At 38.7% G+C, this 16,130-nt stretch overlaps 2 protein-coding genes across 3 annotated transcripts; both read right to left on the bottom strand.

The window, feature by feature from the left end:
• Positions 1–209: 209 nt before the first annotated feature.
• cwc25 (CWC25 spliceosome associated protein homolog) lies at positions 210–5,060 on the bottom strand. The gene is made up of 9 exons (XM_010783958.1): positions 4,848–5,060; positions 3,589–3,761; positions 3,270–3,506; positions 3,107–3,176; positions 2,725–2,873; positions 2,546–2,618; positions 2,256–2,458; positions 882–1,049; positions 210–722 (listed from the first exon to the last, which is right to left on the bottom strand). Exons 1-9 carry the CDS (start codon positions 4,863–4,865, stop codon positions 611–613), a joined length of 1,203 nt encoding a protein of 400 aa, XP_010782260.1. The 5' UTR covers positions 4,866–5,060; the 3' UTR covers positions 210–610.
• Positions 5,061–6,456: 1,396 nt separating this feature from the next.
• On the bottom strand, positions 6,457–14,880 carry sp6 (Sp6 transcription factor). 2 transcript variants are annotated; one of them, XM_010783955.1, is made up of 2 exons: positions 14,706–14,880; positions 6,457–9,642 (listed from the first exon to the last, which is right to left on the bottom strand). In XM_010783955.1, the coding sequence occupies exon 2, from the start codon at positions 9,516–9,518 to the stop codon at positions 8,598–8,600; it is 921 nt and encodes a 306-aa protein (XP_010782257.1). In that variant the 5' UTR covers positions 9,519–9,642; positions 14,706–14,880; the 3' UTR covers positions 6,457–8,597. The 2 variants fall into 2 exon arrangements, with proteins under 2 accessions (XP_010782257.1, XP_010782258.1); XM_010783956.1 differs by having other exon boundaries at positions 6,457–9,639.
• Positions 14,881–16,130: the final 1,250 nt, after the last annotated feature.

Raw genomic sequence — 16,130 nt, 5'->3', positions numbered from 1 at the left:
GCACTTCATGCTAGGACGCCGTTGGGTCCTAGCGCTCTCGCGCTCGGGCCCTAATAAGATTGTATCTCATCTTGTATTTGTACTTGCATTTTTGGTTTTGTGATATGGAGCATTAATAAAGTGGGTGTTGATTTAAATATGCTTGCCAGGTTTATATTTGAACCTGGCATGTTTCATTTAGCAAATTTACCTTAAAAAAAACATTTAGATTTGGAAATATGTTTTATTCCAATTGCCTATTACAGGTGTACACCAAGTAATGACCATATATTTCAAAAATAAAAGCAGCGTCTGTGAAACTGTAAAATCTAAAACCATATCCTGCACAAAGTTGTGATCACATTAACTAAATGACTTTTACAAAACTATCTAGAACAGATCAGCCATGATAGCCTGAAATATAAATTATGTTACCATTGTGGAAACAACTTTTCAAAATAAAAGCCCCAAGTGAGCCTGAAGCCATATGGTCCCGTATCTGACAGACTCCCATCACACAATCCTGAATGCATTAAAACAAGCAAACCTGTTCAATACATTGAAGAGACAGATAAAGGAGTGGGTGGCATATTCCAAGCGTTAAAAATCAGTTCATATAATAATTGTGTTTTCATCTCCTCATGAAGTTGTCCAGGGAGGCTGCCGTCCTCTGAATGGAGTGGATATTCCTCCTCACTCTGTCCTCTAAGGAGGAGCTGGATGCACTCTCCAGCTTCATATCACTGCAAGAAGGAAAGGTGAGTGTTACTGGAGTTACAAAACAAGCATGCAAAAGAATGAAGAGACACCTGCAGGACATTATATGTGGATTAAGACAGACAGATGATAAGGTTTCCACAGCCTATGATTATTTTCCGTGTCAATGTTGCTCAGAAACTTACTGAATGAACCCAGCGTGCCGGTCACGCTTGACATTTTTTTCCCGCTGCTTTTCCTGCTCGTCTTGCTTCTTGTATCTCCTCACATTATTCTCCCTGTCCTCATCCCTCTGCTTGGCCTGGTCCATCATCTCCTGCCTCTTGTGCTCCAGCTCTTCTGCAGAGAGCTTCCTACGTCAGACACAAAGAAACATGGGGGAATTACTGGAGTGCATTCAGTGTGGGTGGGGATAAGGCAATGCCTAAGTCAGAATTAGCATTATAAAAGGACGCTTTCAAATAAATATTGGAATGTCTGACGCATCAGCTGATTTAAGAAAGGAAAGGATTAATCAGTTAGTGTTTTTTCCTCAGATTTACTTTTTTTAAAGAATAAAACTTTCTTTGTTCGCAGCAACCTGGAAGTTAAATGGTTATTTTAAACACTTAATGCCAACAAATATGGATTGAAGCAGAATAATGGCTTGGATACATATTTTTGTGACATTTTAATTATATCTATTACTTTCTTTAAATACATTTTAACTTTTGGATTTCTTTTTTCTTTCTAGCGTAGGCACCACTGGAATGTAATTGAGCAAATACTAATACTTATAATATTGTAGTGTAGCTTTGCAAGACAAAACTAAAAGCTGTGCTGACTGATTGCTAATATTCAGATTTGTATAATATACTTGAGAATAATGACTCAAAGCAGTTATTCTGCATATTATCTAAAAAGATAGAGATACTGATATATACCATGGCAGTAAAAAGACAGAAGATTTGAGATCTAATAATGGACGGAAACTCCAGTATTAGATCTTGATCCGTATCAATTCAAAACTTTCATCTGAGAATAGTGAGCATCTTTTTAAATCTGCACAGCTCTCCACTTTGAATACAGTATTCGTCATATTTTACTGTACTCAGTTTCTCACATATTTTATTTATTACAATTAGGGCTGCAACAAACGACTAATTTGATAATCGATGAATCTATCGATGAATGAAATGATTAATCGACTATTCGGACTATTACTGTATATGTTTTTGTAGCAATAATACATATGACATATTTTTTTTAAATGTCTCCAGTACCGATAAAAAGACCAATACAATGGAGCTTAACGGCGCCTAAAACACACGTGATGACGTCACCAACGAATCGACGACTGAATTAGTTGGCAACTAATTTGGTAATCGATTAAGTCGATTAGTTGTTGCACCCCTAATTACAATAATCTTAAAATAGCTTTTATAATAGTACTGTTATAGTATTCTTCTTTCTATGTCTTTGTATGCACAATTTTTACCAAAGGAAATTCCTCTCGTGTAAAACTTAATAAAACCGATTCTGATGTCAGTATTTGGACTATAGCTTCTGTGAAGTCTTACTTGGCCACAGGGTGCCTCGGTCTCTGGTAACGGTCTCTCTGTTGGCTGGGGGCTTTGGGCTCGTTCTTCCTGTCGCCTCTGTGTGAGGAAGAGGAGTGGGAGTGGCCCTCCTGTCTGTTCCTGTGAGGCGACCGGGAGCGGCTCCTCTCACGGCGCCCGGAGTGGGAGGGAGCGGAGGACTGGTGATGTCTGCCAGCCGGGAACTGAGAGGGGAGAGCCACATTAATGACTGGAGTTGTAAATGCATGGTAAAAAGCAGTATATGAAATAGTGCTTTGCTGCTAACTGACCTGCAGGCCGTAGCCCGGGACATGATGGGAACGAGACTTGGTGTTTGTTGAAGATTCATCTCTGGAATGTGACCTGAAAACAGATCAAAGACTATAATAAATAATAAAGCCCTTTGCACTAGATGATTGATAAAAAGTGAAAGTCCCTCACTTCAGCTTTCAACAGTCCCCTCACATACCTGTGTTTCTTCTCCTCCTCCTCCTCCTCCTCCTCCTCCTCTGAGCTTGAACTCCTTCTCTTATGCTTCTTCTCTTTTTTTCTCTCTTTGTCTTTCTTCTCCTTTTTGTCCTTCTTCCTCTTCTTCTTCTTGTCGAGATTCTGGCGCAGCTGTGTGAGAACCAACCAATCATTTTACAAAATATAAAAATGCAAACTGAAGTTGTCTTCTGTTAATAAAGTTAGTAGAATCATTACTGGAAGTTGCAGAGGAAGGAACAAATTGTCAGATATGAGTGAGTTTTTTTATTTATTAACATTTTGTCAAAGTTAGCATGTTAGAAAATATCACAGAAAGAGATCTTAAAATATGTATATATTACAAAAAATTGTTTTTTTTTTACCATTTCCTTAATTCTCTTCATCTTCACTGGATTACTCAAGACTTCTCTCTTCTTTTCTTCTTCACGTTTCCTTTAGAAAACCAACAAAACATGATTATATTAAACCTTTGCACCTGGTAGCATATTTTCAGAACAAATGACCAGAGATACGGGCCCCACTTACCTGATTTCAAACAGGGGGTCTTCCCTGATCTTAGCAGCCAGGTCGAGGTTAGAGGCGGGAGTAGAGGGGTTGAAGATGGAGCCGGGCAGGAGGCCGGTCTCAGCTGACGGGCCGCTCTCGGGCTCCTCGTATTGGTCGGTGATCTGCTTATCGATGGCACGTCCCATCAGGTACTCGTCTCTGGACACCTGGCCGGCGGGGCCCTGGTACATCCAGTCCAGCCGATCATCCTTCTTCCTGTCATCAGATAATATATGAATCAGAAACTCATTTTCTGAGAACCACAAAATAACTTTCATTACAATATCAGAGAACTCACTTGATGGATCCTGCTGTCTCTGCAAATCTTGTTATTTCTTCTCGGGCTCGTTCATCTTTCAGTTCCTTCTGGAGTTCCTCAATCTTCTTGCACTCGGCCTCATGTTTCTGTTCAGCTTTCCAAACACGTTCAATGTTTTTCATAGTCTGGGGATGCCAGCTCTTTTTCAAGTTCTGGCAGAAGACAAGATGGACAACATTTAGTAGCTCTTACTTTAAAAACGATCATGTACCAGCGTTAGCGTAAACTTCATTTTGTTAATAACATTTTTAACTTTACCCTTTTAACCAAAACTTTCCACATACCCAGTATGTGTATACAAATCTGATGGCTAACATACAATCTACAAAATAACATTTTCGGGTGTATGCACATACATTTAATGTGTGCCAGAATATTTCAACGAAAATCTCAACTTTAACAGTTGACACTAACATCTAGCTAGTGGTGTCAAGTAACTGATTACATCTACTCAAGTACTGTAATGACGTACAATTTTGAGAGACTTGTACTTTATTTGAGTATTTAAATTGTATGTTACTTTGTACTTCCACCCCACTACAGTTCAGAGGTAAATGGTGTACTTTTACTCCACTACATGTATTTAATACCTTTAGTTACTTTACAGATCTGGATGAATGATGTGAAATATAACCAAGTGTTAAATCAGACTTTAGTTCTATCTGGAGTAAATTCACAAGCTACCCTGCAACCCTGCAGTATACAAATTCATTCAAACTAGCTGCACCTTTACCAGCTTTGAGAACACTTTCATGATCAATCATTATAAAACATATCATATATATTATTCTGAAATGGACCAATCTGCACAATGACTACTTTGGTACTTTAAGTATATTTTGATGCTAATACTTTTGTACTTTTACTTGGGTAACATTTTGAATGCAGGGCTTTTACTTGTTACAGGGTATTCCTACACTCTGGTACTTCTACTTTTACTCAAGTGCAAGATCTGAGTACTTCTCCCAGCTCTACATCTAGCTAACGGCCAGCTCGTTGACCTTAAGCTAACGAAAATAAGCCGTTACTTTCAAACTATTAAAATATAGGAATGGTCTAAAACGAAAGTGTGCCGAGCTGAGGAAGCGCTTTCCCATTCCCAGTAGACATTAGCTCATGTTGTAAAATATGTATAGACACCAGTAAACAAACGACCGTCTTTTAATGACTATATTGTCAATGGAATTGTGTATCAATGGTCTAATAACAGAAAAGCGGTTTAGATAGCTCGTACTTACCAAATCGCCTCCCCCCATCTTGAAAAATTCCTCGTTTCAATACAACAATAAAATGAAATAGACAATTCTGTCCCACAAAACTGGAGAAAACAAGTTCAACACTAGCTAGAAAATGGAGCCACCAGGACTTGTGTGTGATGTGTTTTTTAAATTTCCTGTTGTGGATCATTCTCTTTCCGGTTACAGCTAGCGGTGCTTTTACGTACCCGGCATAAACTCTGGGCATTACAGCTCTAGCGTCTTGAATAAACTATTGACGCCATGACATAACGTTCCCTTGAAGTAGTTTTAACCTCCGTTAATATAACGTGTGTAGATGATTTAGCAGCTGTTACTACCACAAGCTGTTACATTGTGGTATTAAATGTATCATGTTTACCATGAATGTATTGAACAGATGGTTTCAGTATGAATCATCCTTATGTTTTAGTGCAACTTTGAATTTCTAACAGCACCTCAAGCCGGCATCTCGACGATGAAGGCAAGTACGCAACTCAGAATGAAAATAGCTTAAAAAGAGTAATTCGTACCTAACCTTGTAGTTAATTTTGTGGGACGTATGAAATATGTGAACATATTCAATATTTCAAAACAATTCACAATGCCCCACTTGTGAAATAAATTCAGTAATAAACATAAGATAAATGCTTTGATATAGTGAATTCAGAAAGTATTCAGACCTCTTCCCTTTCTTACCTCCGTATTTTGTTGCAGCCATAAATTGACACTTAATACACAACAATAATAAAGAGGAAACAGGATTGTATAACTTTTCAAATGTAAAGGTCTCCCATTTATCTTGATAATCGTTGACATGATTCAACTGAATGATCATGAGTTCGAAACGTAAAAACCTTTTTATAAATACTTACAGCTCACGGGCCCCCAAGAATAATTGTGTATGATTTTTACAGTAAATGCTGTACACAGCCTTACAGTATCAAAAACTTCTTCACTGATCACTTCATTAATTCCCTCCAGCTGAACCAGGGGTGTTGCTTGGATCTAGCAACATTGGGGGCTTTAGCCAAGTTTGACAATTGTACTTTCGAAAATATATATGTATATCAATAGAGTATACAAGAATACACAATATGAAGTGTAAATAATGAATGAAAACTCTCTGTAATAGACCAATCTACCACCCAAACAGACACACATGGACATCGGGTACTCTATAAAAGTAAAAAAGAAGAAAATCAATATGGTAGTAAAGCAAGAAGATGTTTTCCGTCATAAGAATTTAATACATTTCGAGAGCATCACACTTTTAATATAGGACTTACTGTAACTGTAAGCCCATATCATCTTATCGAGAAAAAATTAATACAAAATCACTGTCACTGAGGGCCCCTTTAGCTCAAGGGCCCCTGGGCAGATGCCCAGGTTGCCCATATGGTAGATCCAGCCCAGACTATAAGTACTTTGACTAAAACTACTTTCATCTTTACTCTTAATAATTATACTAGTAATAATATAATAGTGTTGTGTGTTGTCATAATTAATAAAACATTTAACAGCAAATAATAGCTGACAGTTAGCACATCTTCCATAAATAAAATTTCAACATGGACACAGAATATAATTTTTTTTATTTAAAAGACAACAATAGATTAAATACAAGTTATTACACCATGATACTTAACTTATTAAACGTTTTAAAATCTATTTTATTGCAGTCAACTAAAACATTTACTATAGCAACCAATTCAAAAATGTGTCCATCTTGCTCTACTGACCAACATAGAAAAGACTATCAATAACATCAACAACAAATAATATTATTAATACTCAAAACACAGCAATTGACTAATGTTTAAACATGGTCTTCCATTTATTATATTCTATACATAAATACAGCAATATTGAGCCTCCAATAATGCAAGCCCCTAAGATAAAGACATCTCAGCCTAATGACTGTGATTGGTTACATACATCCTAATAGTGCTGCTCACACTGCCCGCTACAGAACTAGTGATCAATTCATATAGATTATGAAAGTTAACCTTAACAAATTATTCTGCCTGTTGTTTTCTTGCATTTTGTTTCATTAGCTAGATTGCTAGCAACCTTTTTCTGCATGCTTATCCAGAATCCAATGGGTGTCGTGTTACAAAAATGGTTTGTTAAATGAGTTGAAAAACTACAGACACACAAAGAGATCTTAATCTAATGTGTTGAGAGATAAGCCCTTTACAGACTGTTTGTCGATAATTGCGACTATAGCTTGATCCAACATGCAAATAGGTATCGAGCTGATGGTATTTTGAAGAAATGCATCAACCCACATAATGAGGTACACCTGGATCAGTAGGAAATCCTGTGACCTGTGAAGCAGTATCTTTTATTGGCCACTTGGGAGCGGCAAAAAAAACTGTAGATGCAAAATTGACATATTTTTACCGTTTAAAGACGTTGACGTGGATGAGAGCTGTGAAAACACAATATAGTTTGGAGATGGAAAACCGAACAATACCTCGGTGAAAGACCTGTGTTTCTTTGGATTTGCCCGTTTAAAACAAATGTGATCAAGGACATATACACAAAAGAAAAATGACAATGTAATTTAGTTGAATGGGAACAATGTTTTTCTATGGGCAAGTAATTGAATCTATTGGTTATATAAAAACATTGTTTGGTGGAGCTTTAAATCTTGTGCTTGCAGAGGGCACTGTGGTAAACTACCCTGCTTAGTGTAACTCAGCAACAGCACTGTTGACATACCGCCCTGTGGAGTCCAGTTGATGCCAAATATGATCGCTGTCATCAGCATGTACCAAAGGATTTCTTTAATCAGGCAGCATTTTCTCTCCACGTCCATTTTTTGTGATCATGACGCTAAGCTCTTCCAGTGACTCTGACTCCTTTACAATTGTTTCTTTTTTTATATCATTGTCACATCTTGTTGTTCTCATCTGGTAACCTGGACCAGTGTTCACATTCTCATCATTACGTGTTATGCCAGAAGTGGCAACAGAAACACACATTTTTGGTAAATACGCCTTTGTAGTGCATTCAATTCCCATTTTTATATTATATTATATATTCACCAACATTATAGCATGCTGCCATAGCATTATTGTCTGTTGTATTTTAGTAAAAGTACAATTTAATCACTTACAACATCCACACACACAGTTCTGTCGCACAAACTTTCACCATCCAAATGGCAACTGACCGTTTAAAAACGACATGCTGTATTATGTTCCAGTGGCTTATCACAACTTGCGCAGAAGGATACACACCATCTGAGACTTATACAAAAAACGGTCTCTTTTCTCCGTTCAAAAGCCTTTGACATTAGTGTATTAAACTGTATTGGAGACAACATTTCTCCAACACCTCCAGCAATACATTTGATTCATTTCTTTGTAAACAAGTTGCTACCTTCAGTTAATCTTTGGTCTACCGGTAGCAGAAGCTCTAGCAGCAACAGAAGTCCAGCAACAAGCTGCAGCTTCAGCTTGATCGCCTCCTTAGCCACCTTTCACTTGAATCCACAGAATCAGTCAATTATACTATGAATAAATTACAGTTTTTCTGTGTGCTAAAACATTTATACTATCAGAGTTTGCCTAGTTGATAGATACACAAGAAACACGTTCTGTCCCATCAGACTTCCATCAGTGAAAGTTTGTCCAAACCTTTTTTCTACTTTCTATTCTATTGTAAAACCAAGACACCTCTATGATAAAGAGGGAAAAAAATGTTAGCCCTTAACTGCAAAAAATGCCTCAGAAAGTGAGGAAATTACCCAGACTGCCCTGTCACACTGGAGACTGAGGGGTCCGTCTCACATTTCAGCTTCAGTGGTGGCTCTGTGTTGTCGGACACGTTTGAGGAAGACTGAGGAGGGGTGGGTGTATCGAAGCCTTTATCCATCCTCCCGTCTCCATTCACCCTCTCCTCCCCGTGTCCTGGCGGGGACTCGTGTGTGCGCATGTGTTTGGCTAGGTGGTCATTGCGCATGAACACTCTGGGGCATAATGCGCAGCTGAACTTCTTAGCACCGGTGTGCGTCTGAAGGTGGCGCTGCAGTTCATCAGAGCGTGTGAATCTCTTGCCGCAGAAGAGCCAGTTGCAGACGAAGGGCCGGTCCCCACTGTGCCATCGCAGGTGAGCCTTCAGATGCGAGGTCTTGGCGTAGGCTTTGCCGCAGCCGGGGATGTGGCAGTTGTGCATGTGCTTCCTCCTGCTGTCATCCGTGCTCTGGCCCAGCTGTTCAGCATGCACGCAGTTAGGGCAGCGACACGCAGTCTGGCCCCCGCCTCTGGAGGAGGAGCGGCGCTGAGGCTTGGGCCGGGCGGAGACAGCGTTCTCCTGCGGTTCCTCCAGGGTGTACGCTTCTTGTTGCAGCATTTCAGGGGCCATTGGCTCCATCTTGAAGCCATCCTGAGAGAAGAGGTGGGATGAGTGCGAGGCTGGAGCAAGTTGAGATGGAGGCAGGTTGCACAGGTGTGGGTCGGATCCGTAGGGCCCTAAAGAGTGCTGCAACCCCATGGAGCTCCCAGGATTTACTGAAGGCAAGCCGACATTCTGCCCCGTCTGTAGGTCAATCCAGCTCCCTGTTTGGACGTCCCTGTGGAGTTCCCACCAGGAGGGGATGTTCATGTCTTCTGAGCTGCCACTTGGGGGTGCTGTCCGCAACCAAGGCTCGTAAGGGTGGGCCATGAGGGAAGCTGGGCAAGGTGCTAGACTGTTGATGGGGTTGGCGGCTCAAAATCTTGTTCACTATATTTTGGGTAATGCTTAGAAGATTAGCACATGTTGAGATGGCGGTGTGTCCAAAAACCTGCTGAAAGAAAGAACAGACAAACTGTTATATCTTCAAATCTGGTATCAACTTCTCACTGTGTTGCATTTTCTCAATGGCTTCACTGAACTACATGCAATGACTTCAAAGCCTTGAGGTCATTTTCCCCCACTCTGAAAGACTTTGAAATACTCAGCCTTTGCTGATCTAACGTTTCTGAACTTCAGAAGTGCAGACATTCAGGCCTAAATCCTTCTGTCTACAACATTTAAACCCTAAGCACACCTCCTTCATTGCCATGGATACTGCCGTTCTCACGCTGCGTGGCCGAGGAGGCAGGAAAGAGGGGGAGACAGACGTGTCCAGGCAGAAGCCTGCCACATGCATCTGCTGCCAGGTACTTCCCATGGAGGACAGTCAAAGACAAGCGCAAAGAAAACAACATCATTGGCCCAGTGCAAGGCAAAGGCAGTGGGGGGGGGGGACAAGAGTGAAGGGGAGTGTTGACAGGAGAACAGTTTGGTAAAGGAAGAAGTTCCAGGGAGGTATGGCTGCGGGCCAAAGTCTATTTGTACGTCTCTGAGGTTTGTGGAGATGAAACCTGGCAGACAGGAGAACCTGTTTTTTATGAATCACACATGATTTACAACAGGCCTCCAGGCAAGATACAATAGGAGCCCCGTAAAACGGCCCGCCTCGAACACACTGGCGGCAGAAAGCATCAACAGTTGCAGACTGACGGCATTCAGGAGCCTGAGAATGGGAGGGAAACAATGACATGAGAACAATACTTTATTTACGTAATTATGGGCACACGCTCTAAAACAGCATCCTGTCCCCGACACGCTTCAGGTATGTCCGTTTGTACACGCCACTGCAGCGTCAGTCAGAATGAGGAGGGGCTCTGATTTCAAAGGTGACATAAAGCTTGGTAATGTTGGACAAGTCTGTGGAAATCCATGACAAGAAGCTACCGGCCTACAAGACCTGTGCTCGGTTTCAAACATGTCCCTCCCCCAAACAATCTTGTTGACTTCCACCACACCCCCATCCTCCAACATCTACAATTATCTTTACAGCAGGAAACAGTAAAGAAGGCTGAAGCTATGCTGTCTTAATCTTGATCACTTGCTGTGAAACCATATCTGATGGAGCAAGCTGCAAAAGGTTGCCAAAAGACAATAGGTCAACTCCATTGGAAGACATGCAACCTCTCTGATATGTTGATCAGGTGGAGCGTAGACACAGTCGGTGTAACTCTGACTGACAGTGAAGGAACCCCTCATTAAATCCAAATTTGTTGAGTCAATACAGCCAAACCAAGACCATTACACGGCCTTCTCAAAGGTTCAGTCAAAGCAACTCAGAGATACTTTCTGGTCGCAATGAAATCGTAAAGCAATTAGTTTGGAATTCCCTAATGAAAGGTCTGGTGTTAAAGGTCAAGCTGATTTATTTCATGTCGGCCTGGAGCCAGAGTCGCTGCTCTGTAATCTTTTGGGAATGTGACTGGGATGCACAGCGGAATGGTCCCCACAACTCCACTCTTACTGACACAACCGTAAACAAACCAAGACACCAGCATCCGCCTCCGCTCGCCAAAGTGCTGGGAGTGCCAGGAGCTCCTGAGGGAAACAGCTGGCATAGAGGGGCCCCCAGGGGGAGGGCAGCCCTTGAGGAGGAGGATGGTACAGAGCAATGACAGAGCTCTGGTCATAAAACCTGCCCGACCAAGACCCAGCACGGTCCCGCTTTATAGGTCTGCCATAGGGAAGAGGCGCAGACAGGGAACAAACTCTTTTCTAGATTTCTACAACACTTCAACAAGTGAGGCACATACACATCGCAGCCTACTAACACTACCTCACAGGATATATTGTACTTTAAGTTTCAAGCCACTTTCTATGTTAAATAGATTGGTATATAAGATAGTGTTTGGATACGACTCTGAATGTTTTATTTGTATTTTATTCTATTCTTAAAGGTGGGGTAGGTAATTTTGGAGAAACCAGCTAGAATTTGAAAATACACAGCCGGAAAAAATCTGCCACTTCCTTACAGAGCCCCTCCTCCAACACACACAAACGCGCACATGACCAATGAGGGCACGAGATAAGTTTGTGCACAGATGGAAGGCTGACAGGCAGGTAGGCCATCCTGTTATTTTAGCCGGCCCGGCTCGTGCTTTTTACAGTACTACGGCTTCCACGGATGACATTTTTTTATGGATTTTTTGTCAAAGCACATATTCACATATATATACATATATATATTCATTGCTATCGGGATGTTAAGATCATTCCTTGGAATATAACAAAAAGTGTATCTCGAGCCGGTTTCTCTAACTTACCTACCCCACCTTTAAGTAATTTTGTAATTCTTGTAGATTGTCAATGCTGTGACATAATAATTTCTCAACTTTTTCTCAACAATAAAGTACCTATTGATCTATCTATCTTTTCCTGAGTTTTAATACACTTCCAGACTTGTTTCTTCTGATTTGAAAGCTAATAATTGTGATTTTCAAGACTGATAATCTGCTCGTTTTAATTTTGAGGCCTTATTTCCAGAATAGTTTCGGGATTACTTTTTTAAAATGTATTCTGCCATTCAAAAAATGGGAGTAGAGCAGATCAATTCGACTGGGACCAGGTCAGTTGTCAGAGTGTACCACGATGAAAAAAAAAATGTTGAGCCTGGAAATGCTTGACATCACAACAAAATGTTAAACTTGAAGAACTTGTGTAAAGATCAAAGTCAGCCAGCACAACAGTTATTCAAAACCTGGTGAGTGCAATAGTTAGGGGCCTTTAAACAGAGTTTCTTTTAGAACGCTATGCTTGATTTGAAAAGGTAATCTGCACACCTGGGTGGAGGTAAGGTTAGTGAGACACAGAGCTGGAAGTGGAAGGCTGATCTGGTCTAATCGGTTCCAAGATAGCTTAGATATGGATGACAGTTTGACATGTTCAGTGATTTAGAGTGTCTGTGTGACACTATAAATCACTGAACATAATTGCGTAGAATGCATTTTACTGCATCTCATTGAAATATGTACTGCAGTTGTTGGGACATCTTTAAGGAGCCTTTTTGTTTCCTTCTCTCTTGCAGTAAACAAATTGCAAGAGAGAACTGACATTTTCAGAGCCTTCATTTGTAAACCAACATAAATCAAATACAAGTGTATTTTTGATCAAGTTTGCACCTAATTTCCACTTAAAAATGTAAAAGCGTACAAACACACACTGTCGTGTTTCAACAGGACTTTTTCACTATACTATTTGATGTGCTTGTTTAAGTATTTATGTTGAAATGGAGACAAAGATTAAAAAACAAACACGTAGACAGAATGTCATGTTAAATAAGATGTACAAAATGTGACATAATGTGATATGTACAGTATATACAATGGTTACTAAGAATATTACTTTTTCCGTGCAGTTTTAATGTATATATGTACCTACCTTTAGTTTAAAAATGTCCATTTTAATCTGTATTCTATTTTAAACATTATGTGTATTATAATACTTTTCATTATAGAATAAAATTTCACATACAAACATCCAATCGGTTGATACAAACGTGAACTGTTTTAGGTTAAACTACCCCAACATTAGTCAAAATGTGCTTTACCTTTTGATCCATTTACAGATTGAATTATCAATAATAATAATCCAATACTATGACAATATAACACCGACATCCCATTCTGCATATCTGTACTTGAATGTGTTGTCCTCTCATCCCATATAGTTAGTTCTATGATTGAACTTAGTCAAACTTTTAAAATAAGACTTGTATTTGACTTTGTGGTATTGCTACTTTCCCTACAGTAAATGATTTGAACTCTTCCACCACTATATATACACATGTCTTATTAATAAGTCTTGCACTTGGTCAATCGTCACTGTCACTCCATGGAATTGTTTTTCCAAATAAAACCTTTTTCTAAACAAAGATAACTAATTCAAACTATTAATTACAATAAATCCCGTAAATCCTATCATGTGCACTTTGAATAATAATTTGAATTAAAAATCTTCACTGGGTCCCTTGGGGTTATTACTACAGGGAACATATACACATGATATGGCCGTATACTTTACAGTGACAAATGGGAGAAACAATTACATTAAACCAGAATTTAAAATGAACAGCATCAACAAGTCACGGCAAATTTCTAAAAAACAACATAATGGACAGATTTCCTTCCTTCCTTTCTTTCAAACTGAATATGAATGTGAGTCCTATAATGTGGTAATTGCTTTAAAGTGAAATATGTTTTAAGATTTTAAGACTGCATAATAATTTGTACTTGAGTAAATGGCACACCAGGCTACATCCCATTGGAGCTAACCCTCCACACCTACAGGTCAAGTCAATATAATATTAACTATAATATTAAACCTCAACTTTATATTACTATAATCTACAGAAATTAATGTTTTCAACTTTTGTATCAAAATAAATGCTTTGACTTCATTCTTCAGACCCCACAGCCAGCAATCTTAAACTTCAGTTGTAAAAAACAATTGACAATATATTGTCATTTCATATATTTACAGTGGGGTAAGATACATCAGATATTTTACTTATGTAAAACTAGAAATACTAAAGTGTTAAAATACTTCGTTACAAGTAAAAGTTATTTTCTTCTTCTTTCAATTACTTTATATATTATTGCTGGATATCTTTAACTGTTATGATATATCATAGTGTATTTATATTTTGTTTTAGCTTAAAATCAGAATCTGTAAAGTAATTTGTAACTCATTTTGTCATAGTAAAAAGTACAATATTGGCTTCCAAACTGTTGTGCCCATGCCATTGGTGTATAAAGAAGCATAAACTAAAAATACTCAAGTAAAGCACAAGTAGGCTACCTCATATCGATATCGTATAAGTACAATACTTGAGTAAATGTACTTCAATACATTAAACCACTGTTTATTTAACTTTAGGTCTCAGGGTCTTCTCGTGGGAAATATATGTTAATTATTTCTCCAAGTCAAACCAAAGCATGGTTAATAAAGCAATGTAATGTTGAGATATATTCATTTATAGTGGAGTAACAGACGCTTATCTCGCAGGGAGAGAGAGGTTACCTGTTAGTGCTGGAGCTACTGAGTTATTCTGAATAAATGCAGCTCGTAGTCTCAGCTCTGCTTCTTCTTCCCGTCGTCGACAAACGTGCACAGGATAATATCCTCATCATATTTCATCTGATTATCTCCATCGCTGACGGTCAAAGTGAGGCAGTATGATCGTTTTGGCGCACAGGTAAGCAGTATGGTGAGTAGTGAGAAACTTCATGATAGGCTGTGCATCTTCAGTGCCTCCAGGCCCCGCCCCCCGCTCGTCCCGCTCCCCCTTGGAGATGCGCCCTCCCCGGCTGGAGGTGAGGACACGGCTCGCTTTAAAACCCGGGATCAATGAGACGGTCTTCAGACCTTCAGAAAATATATTTATTGTGAGGTAAAGTCCAGTGGTGTAATGTAACTAAACACATTTACTCAAGTATTGTACTTGAGTAAAACATACTTGTACTTTATTTGATTTTTATTTTTGTGCTACTTTATACTTTTACTACAGTTTTTTTTTTTAACACATATTGTTCTTGTTAGGGTTAGGGTTACCTCTTATTTTTACTTCACACATTTACATATTTAGTTACTTGAATATTTAGGTTTATTTATACAAAATGTAAATCAACACACATAATTCAATATTATTATAGGTTAAGCTACCCAGTTTATTGTATAAAGTATTTCATGTAAACCCCCCTTTTACCAATGATGAACACATTAATGCACTTATAATTTTAATAGAGTAGCTAATTAAAATACTTAATATATCTGGTGTTTAAAAGGACCATTTTGCATAACGTGTACCTTTACTTTTTGTACTCAAAGTATTTTTTTACACTACTTTTTTACTTTTACATAAGTACAATTTTGAATTCTTTAATTACTTATACAAAATAAAGTAACTGAGCACTGCACAGTATACTTCTTCCACCTCTGGTTACGTCTAATCCTATAAAAAGAGGCTAGCTTAATATTTGTTTTCTGTTTTAATGCAAGTGACATTTTTAAAATGTATATAAGTTTAATTTAGCTCTTTTATTGAAAATGCTTGTTTGAACTAAGAGCAGCCTGGCGTGTGGTTATATGCAATTTAAAAAAGTCTTACATTCTAGTGTACATGTTTTGACAATTATCCATTTTTACTTTATATTTAGGGTTTTGTGAACATAAACCCTTTTTTGTTGTAATTGCCGTACAAAATAGTTTTGGCTTTAGTATACTGTGGGCAATCATTTTTGTCAATAAACAATAGTAGACCTTTTTACATTTTGTAAGTAGCTCCACAATCTGCTAGCTCAATCTGCTAAAACCATGACATTTTGTTGAACAATTGTGGTTTTCTGTTTTAACAGCGACATGATTATTATTCTTTCACACAAGTTTCATTCCACTCTTTTATTTGTTTAATATATCCAATACTTTGGGAAGACTGCATTTTCCTTC

This window comes from Notothenia coriiceps, unplaced genomic scaffold, assembly GCF_000735185.1.
Source record: "Notothenia coriiceps isolate Sejong01 unplaced genomic scaffold, NC01 NC01_scaffold00026095, whole genome shotgun sequence".
In the NCBI taxonomy this organism is placed as follows: Eukaryota; Metazoa; Chordata; class Actinopteri; order Perciformes; family Nototheniidae; genus Notothenia; species Notothenia coriiceps.
Note: the sequence above shows the minus strand (reverse complement) of the source record. Positions and strands in the feature narration are given on the sequence as shown.